This window comes from Nicotiana attenuata, unplaced genomic scaffold (assembly GCF_001879085.1).
Source record: "Nicotiana attenuata strain UT unplaced genomic scaffold, NIATTr2, whole genome shotgun sequence".
In the NCBI taxonomy this organism is placed as follows: domain Eukaryota; kingdom Viridiplantae; phylum Streptophyta; class Magnoliopsida; order Solanales; family Solanaceae; genus Nicotiana; species Nicotiana attenuata.
The window spans coordinates 159,398-168,463 of record NW_017671490.1 but is presented as its reverse complement, the minus strand read 5'-3'; the positions used below and the strand labels follow the sequence as shown (position 1 = coordinate 168,463).

The 9,066-nt window shown below is 35.4% G+C and overlaps 1 protein-coding gene across 1 annotated transcript; it reads right to left on the bottom strand.

Annotated features, from left to right (window-relative positions):
* Positions 1–2,721: 2,721 nt before the first annotated feature.
* On the bottom strand, positions 2,722–8,796 carry LOC109208605. Its single transcript, XM_019371732.1, has 3 exons — positions 8,602–8,796; positions 7,328–7,446; positions 2,722–3,333 (listed from the first exon to the last, which is right to left on the bottom strand). Exons 1-3 carry the CDS (start codon positions 8,669–8,671, stop codon positions 3,223–3,225), a joined length of 300 nt encoding a protein of 99 aa, XP_019227277.1. The 5' UTR covers positions 8,672–8,796; the 3' UTR covers positions 2,722–3,222.
* Positions 8,797–9,066: the final 270 nt, after the last annotated feature.

The following is a 9,066-nucleotide window of genomic DNA, read 5'->3' as shown; positions in this document are numbered from 1 at the left end:
GAAGTGTTTGGAGGCAATAATGTGAAGAAAACACCCACTCAAGAAGTACCCAAACACAAAAGAGCAAAAGAAAATGATATCAATGTTGTTATAACAATTCACTCCCGGAGTCTAGACGAGAGTCATAACCGAGGGTTTAGAGGTTGGTTTAGAGATAACGATACCTCGGGTGCAATCTAAGTGAACTGTAATGAGAATCTAGCTAGCGTAGCTTGAGAGAGTGCGTCTAGTAAATTATCATAATTACTTGAGAAAGATTTATGGTAGCTGGAGAGTTCATGATTGACAGAGATAACTAAGTCACAGTTATAAGACATATACAACCAAGGAAATCAACAACGGGGGAAACCATTACCTTAGACCTTATTCCAATTGTTTACACATCAAGCATAGTTAATTTTCAGTTTTAGTTGTTAGAAATATCATCAACTGTTAATTGCAAAGTTTGGGGAAATTGATTCTGTGAATTTAGTAAGTCCGACGAACGTAATTGATAGGTTAATTCCCTGTGGTTCGACTCTGGGCAGAATTACTCAGACTATATTTGCTACGTCTGTGTGTGTCTTTTTATAAGGCATAGTTTGGTGTTATCAAAATCATACGTAATAAAAAAGAAATGAAACATTTTTTCTAAGTAGAAAATTAAGAGGGGTCGGAGTGATCTCATGATAGCAAATTAATTAACTACTTAATGATAATTAGCTTATGGATTGACTTAATAAATAACAATTAGCATCCTTTCCTGTCGGCTGTTTAATGTGTTGTTTTCACGTTCACAATCACATTTTAAGTTTTTGGAGGCTACTTAATATGTACTATACTACTCTTTTGAACAAAAAAACAATCACATTGATGACAAAATTGGACCAAATATTTGTATGAGGGTCCAAGAAAAGATAACGTATTTGTTCAAATCTTATCCACACACAGTCACAAGTGGATAAGTTAGGCAAAAGAAGAAATGGAAAACGAGGGAGTAATAACGACTTTTCTTAATTAGCAATCCATAAGTTTCCTTTAATAGTAAGAAAAGATTCTAGTCATGCTTCTAATCAATCCAACTAACCCTCCAAAAAGAAGGAACAGGAATTAAAAACGTTCACAGTATTTTTCTTTTGAGAATAAATAGTTTTCTTCAAATTGTCTTGGTAATTTCTAACAAGTTCTTTAGTTTATTTATCATTAAATTTGAATCAACTCCATGTTAGTTATTAAATTCTAAGAATATCATCTGGTAAAAAAAGTTCTTCTATAATACACTCTCACCCGTGCCTTTTCTCTGTACAAAAAGGACCCATAACAAAGTCAACATGTTGAAGTCTTGTACTACTTCCTCTCCAATTAATTGTGGTGGCTGAGCTGACCAAATATTAAATTAATTATAATTTGTCTCGTCTTAAACGGTTCATTTATTACTACATTTACGCATGATAATGCAGTAAGTGAACGACGTTAACCAAAAATTCAATATACAAGTGATATATGTTCCATTTACATGTCTCAATTCAGCATCACTGTATTGAGACTCCTCAGCAGAGACCCTTAAAAACTCCATTTCCTTACCTACTTACCCTACCACATTAAAAGAAATTGAAGAGAAAATAGTAAAAGGGTTTGTTTCAGCCTTTACATCTATGTAATTAATAATTAAAGTCATTCTTTTATTGGAAAAAATTCCTTAACAAAAAGAAAAGGAAACTAAAGATAGCAGAAGTGTTAGTTGGCTAGATATGTTTGAGAACAAACCTTGAATATATTTTATGTCAAGACATGTAAAACTATCTGAATCATTATTCGAAACAATGCAATACACAAATATTTTTTGTGCAAGTCAAATGGAATCAAATCATAAGCTTATTGTAGGTAACTTATAAGAAGGCAATTAATATATTACTCACTCCGGTCTACGTTAATTGATTTTTTGTCTCTTTTCATACATACTAAGGAATCTACCTTTTAGCATTAATTAACAATAAAATTGACCATATTAACCTTAATTTGTTCCTTGAAAATATAACAAATACTCCTAGGCTCTTTACTCCAAGGGCAACTTTGAAAAAAAGAAGTTAATTTAAAAAAGATTGGAGTGGGACGCGATTGGCGCCAGAAAGTTGGATATAAGGGTGATACACGACATACACATAACTAGAACTCTACTAGACAGGGGCGGAGCTAGAGCTTCGGACGCGGATTCGTCCGAGTCTAGTAGCTTTGTTCCAAACTCTGTATTTATCTTTAAAAGTTCATTGAATATATACAAATTATTAATTTAGAACCCAATGACTTAGAGGATATAGAATCCCGTACCCGTTAGCTTCAAATCCTGACGCCGTCTCTACTACTAGACATGACTCATGACTCTCTACAACGTATGTCAACCTAGTTCTAATACCAATTTGTCACGTCCCAAAGCTTGGGTAGGACAGGACTGACACCCAACCTGAACTGTCCATCGAATGAAAATAGTATGTTATCATGGTATCGGACCCTGAGTTTTATGTATTCCTTCTTTTTGTTACCAGGGTTAACCCCTAAGCCATAATGTCTCAAAACAAGGATAGCATAGAGAAACCCTCATGCATGTCATGAAGACTATGACTGTCTTAGGACCTCCCATTGTTGCATCATTTATGAGAAATCTGGTATCAAGTTTATGTCCAAGGACCTTCTATTATCATTTAGGGGAAATTGGGTTCCGAGTCATGATGCCTCCAGGAGACATTGGAATTGACATTTTCTTGTTTCTGTCACTCAGCAAACAGTGAGAGTCCTCTCTTCTTAGCAGAAGCATCATATACAGGCACTAAAACAACATCAAAGAAAGAAAGATGAATAATGCTTTGTCCTCTCTCTTTATATTGTTGTGCTAAGCTCAATATTTTCATCCGGATCAGAAAGTCAGCTTGCTCCAACGGTTAACACAGTTGGAATTTCGTTCATGCTGCTTCTATCTCTGTCAAAAACAAAACAAAAAAAGAGAATTTTACAACATAAAGTTCCTATACTAAACATTCCTAAACTGGTGCCTCTCTTCAGAAACCCACTCTTTAATTTGATAATAACATGCACTCTATAACATGTTTGAAGCATGAACCAATGGGAAGAGAATTATTTCTAATGAGTAGAAAATTTTGATCTTTCTCCTATCAATTGGGCAAATGTCTGGTGAAAAGGTCTTAGCAACTAATAAGGGATCGCTGGAGAAGGTATGCCTTTGGGATTTTACTCTTCCTCAAGATGGTCAAAGAGTTCTCTCCAATGAGACGCGGCTTCTTCTGGTGTTCGAAATGACCACAGGTGAGGCTTTGCTTTCTCACGTGTTTCTAAAATTTCCTGCTTCACAAGATCTAATGGTGAGTATGACAAACAAAACCAACAAAATAGTACAGGAAGCAGTAGTTACTTTACGAGGATACGTAGGAAAAGCAAGCAGAGGTACAACTAAATTACCACATGACAAATTTTGTATCCACTAATTTAGAAAAAAGCTTCAGCATCAACTAATCACATCTTCAGAAAAGCATCCAACCAAAAAGATAACTTTTGTAGCTCAACGACCCCATTTAGAAGCAAATGCCATAGCATAACTGCCTCGATCAAGAATGTGGTTGGCGAATGAAATACCGATTCATTTATCAAACAGGTTCACAACTGTGGATGGGTTTGATTGTTATCACACAGATTTGCGGCACAATGAGCGTAAATTGTTACTACTTAGATTTGAACCACACTAAGTGTCCTGCACTATGCAGGATAAATGTTTAGCATGGATATCAAAAGCCTACTACCTAGGAGCTGTAGTTAGATGCTTTTTTGTAGTATTTAACATATCAAAGACCTATATTTCTTTGACGACTTTGAAGACCTAGATCGATTTGGTTTTTGCCGAAACACAAGCATGGCACTTGAGTAACTGATTTCCAGTATGGTTCTCAAAAACTAATCAGAATTTTTTTAATTCTTTATAACTGAGCCAAATGTCATGCAAGTCAAATTTCCTGATATCATGTAAACACCGACTGAAAAATTTTAAACCGAAATGAGAGATGGAATAAGGTTTAGGGAAAAGATGAGCTAAAACTTCAGCATCGGGGGAATAAAGCGGAGGTGACGAGTCCACTAAAGGTAATTTATTATTGTATCTCGTTCAGTCATTTGCTAACATAATTGAGCTTCTAAGCCAGTCAACCAATTGCAATCCAACTTGCAAATAGAAGCAGATTTTCTGTACTGTAAATTGCACTTAAGATTCTCAAGAGAGTGGAAAGTTCTAGGATAACATGCTACAATAGCAAGTACTTTGTTTAATCCCAAGGCAAGCACATAAAAAGTTGAACATGAGTATACCAAAAAGGCAGTTTAGTATAGCAGCAACTGCATGCTGAAGCAAAGAATGTAAAACCAGAGTCGTGAAGCAAACTTCAGATGAGAAAGAAAGAACTATAAGAAAAAGGGTGAACAAGTGAGGCATCACCTCTGGTTTGGCAAAACTAAATTAACCTTCCCATAGTTTGTGAAACATCTAAGACTTACCCTCTAGTTTAATGTCATTACAAAGATCTCCTTTACTGCCAATCTCCAGAATTCAAACAATTAAATGCAAATATAAGCATATTAGAATTGTTTTCAACCTTACCCTCCGACATGAGTTTATTTCCCTAAAACAACAATAAAGTCAAAAAGGAAAGATGCACATTAGAAATCCTTGTATCCTAGACCTTCCCCATTTGAGAAGTTTCTCCTTAGTATACCTCCTCTCCAGACATATGATTTTTCTAATCAAAGAGCTGATAATTTGGAGAAGCCTAAGATTCAACAGCCAAAGCATCTAAACAAAGGAAGTTATATTGCTCATCCTATACTTACCTTTTTCTCATCTCTATTTAATGCCTCCTGTTTTTATACTGGTTCAAAATCTCACATCATATATAACGAATTTTTTATGCTGATTTTATTTTTCAATCTACACTATTTCTCGACGGAAAAAAAAGGAGACAAAGAGAGAAACAAACAAGTATGAAAATGTTTGTTACGAGTCCAATGCACAAAGTTTGAGTGAAAAGTTTAGAGAATTGAATCTTGTAGGTTAAATGTCTGCAGCATCACCACGTACATTTGTAGTGACAACTCATGAAGAAGAAAGTTTTCACCAGCTTACCCTATATGAATTCTCCACATGTTAGAAATTAGAATGCTCATCAATTTACAGCTTCTATGAATTTTCCCAAGTCAAAACGGAAGAGAGGAGAGGAGGCAGGGAGGAATTACTGATCTTGGACTAAGTTAGCTTCAGTCAAATCCGCAAAGGGGAGGTAATCTTCTAGGCAACAGATGTTATATGTGCAGAAAGAAGATGGAAGACACAGACCATCTATTTTGCGTTGCCAGATTGCTAGTCAATTGTGAAACCTATTTCTAAACCTTTGAAATTGACAATGCCAAAGACAGCCAATAGTATCTAGACAGGTAGGAACAGAGTGTCAGGGAGCAAATGAAACAAGGAAAGTTGAAGCATACAGGACAGTATTTACGCAAGTAATTTTTTGGGTTGTTTGGAAGAAGAGAACCAAGCAGTCCTTTGAACATAAAGCAGTTTCAAATACATATGCTTGTATCTTTTGGTTGTTTTGCTGTACAATGAACAATGTTCATAAAAGAATCTTCATTTGACTTTATCAATTCCCAACCTCAATAAGGAATTGAGCTTCCTCACTGTATATAGCTAGCACACACTTGTTGCTGTGATATAAAGAACAGTACTCCCTATTTTCCGCTTTATATAATACTATTACTATTAGGGGAATTAAACAGCCTTTTTTTTACTACAACTTTTTGATACATCACTCAAATACTTTTTAAATATAAAAGTTGCAATTTAGAGTACTTTTTAACTAGTTTCTAATTATCTAAATTTTATTTTAAAACTATAGAAATCGATGTTTGAATTGAGACCTAAAATTAAAAGGTTTGACCCTTGTCTCCGAACCCTTTCATTCTTTTTGAAAATGTAATTCAGGAGAAACATCCCAGCAGCCCGCCAGTCCTCCCTCCCCTGACCCCTCTCCCGGCCTCCCTCTCGATCTCGATGTTTATACTATGTACATACCTGGCACCAACTTAGTGCTGTTAAATAAATAAAATGATATTTACTTATCAAGAAAAAGGTTCAAAATGTCATTCAAGAAATGACAGGTAACTCCAGAAGCAAAAGCTTGAAATCAAAAAATATAGTCCCATAATTGATAGCTGTCAACGCCAGGGGTTATCTAATTGGTCAAGGATCAGAGTAAAACCTGTACTTCCAAAGATCAAATCATGCTATCATCTCTTCTCCTATTTTATCCCTCTTTAGCAAGGAGAAACGGACATCTATGGTGGTTAGTGAAGAAACAGCTTCTCATATGCTTGCTATCATACAGTAAGTATTACTGGACGATTCAAAACTCACCAACTATACACGCCACATGCCCTTTCAAAAAGGGTGACAGGCATAACTCGAGAAAAACATCAATGTGCCTTCTCCACATATTCGTTTCTTTCCATATCAATTTTATTTTGGTTTTTGGTTTTGTCGTTTTGAGTTCTATCAGAAATTCAGAATGTCAAGCAACAAGCAGATATTGCTTATTAGATCACTTTGATTGATGCCACAATAGAAAACATAGTTCAGGCGAGTGTTGTGCTACATTGTAGAAAACCTATGACGAATAAAATATTGAATAAAAATCAGCATAATCAGGAGAGGAACCTTGCAACCTTGTAGCATATCCTGTATGAATCTAGACTTCTAGACATCTAAGATTGGTACCACCCATCTCAAAGATAACATTAATAACTATTCGGGTTATATTTCAGTTTGTAAACCTTATCTGATGATCTCTATGCTAGCTATATATCAATTCGGATACATCATGCTCTGAGTCAAGCCTCCTTACTGGTCTAAAAGAATAGCTCAACAAGACGGTGGCGGAAAAGGGAAATAAAGTATTCAATACACAAGCAGCAGATTAAAGTTGAAACAAGTTAACTGAAAAATAAAAACGGACAAACTGGGGAGAAGCCACCCAAAATTTGGATTTTAGTTCAGCTGGAGAAAATCATGGTACACCAAGAAAAAAACTGCTCCATAGCCACCAACCATAGCTTACGAGTAAGTGAACAATGATGTCCAAAATAACTCCAAATCTATGACTTTAAGTAATTTTACAAGCAACACAAGGTTTATTATTAACTTGTAAAATTTACTCTATTAGCATATTTGAATAAGTCAGAAGAAAAAAAGAACATCGTGAAATAATCCAGACTATGATGCAAGAGAGCACTGTACCTCCACTTCAGAAGACCTTTTGGTTTTTAAAGTCAGACAATCAAAAAGAGCACTCCACTTCTGACTACAATTATCAAGGACACCAACTCTATAGTACTGCTGCATCTGATGGACTGGAGCTGCCATAAAATAATTTTACATCAGCCTAAGAAATTCTCAATGAAGAAATTGCACGTAAGAACAGACAAACAGATCTCGTATCAATCCCAGTGATATCAACTTTGGTTTCATTCCTTTTGGGCTATTGATAAATTCATCTAGATAGCAACAGCAACATAACAGAAGGTATGGTGGTGAACCTTCTACTCGGAATCTAGAGTTTAGAAGATTCCAGGGATTTCCTTCCTTAATAAGGATGGAAGAAGAACAAAGAGAAAAGGGGTGGCCAGGGGTGAAAACTGAAAATAGTAGCAAACAATATCATCAGTGTCATCAGAAATCACAGAGCAAGACTCGCATCACTTCAGATAAAGCGAGTTACCAGTAGTCTATGATACTGTCGTTCAATAGTTCACCTCAGTTGCAGCGGATTGGCTAATGCTACTAAAGGCAAGGATGAGCGCATGACTTGTGTTTGACTTGTGTTTTGAAGCCCCGCTCAGCTAAACAGCAGTCTATATCCTTGAAGAACTTGAGCTTGCAAAGCTCTCTTCTGACAACCCCAAGAGCAGTCTCTATTTTACTAGTATCGTGCTACTAACTAATTTATATAAACAATTCACCAGCCTCCTCGGTCTACCATTTGTTTGATCATTCACTAAATACTTATTTAAGGCATTCACGTGTTACAAACAGTAATCCTTTTAACGGAAAAGATAATTGAATGAAATTCTGTAATTGTTTGGTCATCTATCCAACCTCTTACTCCTTTCGTCATCTAAAATAACAAAATGGTGAGATCCTATTTGTGGATATTGGCATCTCGAAACAATGTTAACGACTAATTGAATCCCGACATGAAAATTGATACCAAAGGGATAAAACTATTGTGATACCTAACAATTAGGTTCTCCAAACTTCCCCAATTTGGTTACTATTATTAAGTCATGATTAAGAGGATTTTGATACCTTTAACAGAAACCCCTGCACCCTAAGCTTATTTTAGCTATGAGATAAGAAATGAATGATTAGATTAAGAATAAAAGCAATTAAATACTGTGAAAATATATAAATCAAGCAAAAGATTGATGCAAACAAAGATACAACTCAAGCCACACAAATAAAGATTAGAGCTTGGGAACAAATGAATAAATCTAAGGGGAAAGGCAACATACAGTAGCAGAACCAGAGGGCATCAAAGTAAGGGGCGCATGATAGTCGTCGTGGTTGCTTTTCTGAACTCATCTGAAAGGTTTGCTGAATTCGCCGGTAGAAACGTTGATGGCTGTGTTAAGAGAAGAAAAGAAAAATATGGTAAACTCGGAAGCCCCTAATCTATTTAAGAAGTCGTATTTGCCTCACTATGTATTTTGATTTTCACTTTTCACCCTCCATAAACCATTTTAGAAGGGGGAATTATTCAAATGTGGTAAGAGCTTTATTCAGAAACATTAACACAAAGTGATTAGTCGTTGGCAAAAAGTATCCATAAAATAAGAAAATATAATATAATATATATCTATCAATTTATATGTATATAAATGAAATCATTGAACACTGTAACACGCTTCACTATTGTAACAAGTAGACCGAATGGAAGTTCTGGCTAATTCACCCTAGAAGTTACTGAATTGAAAATC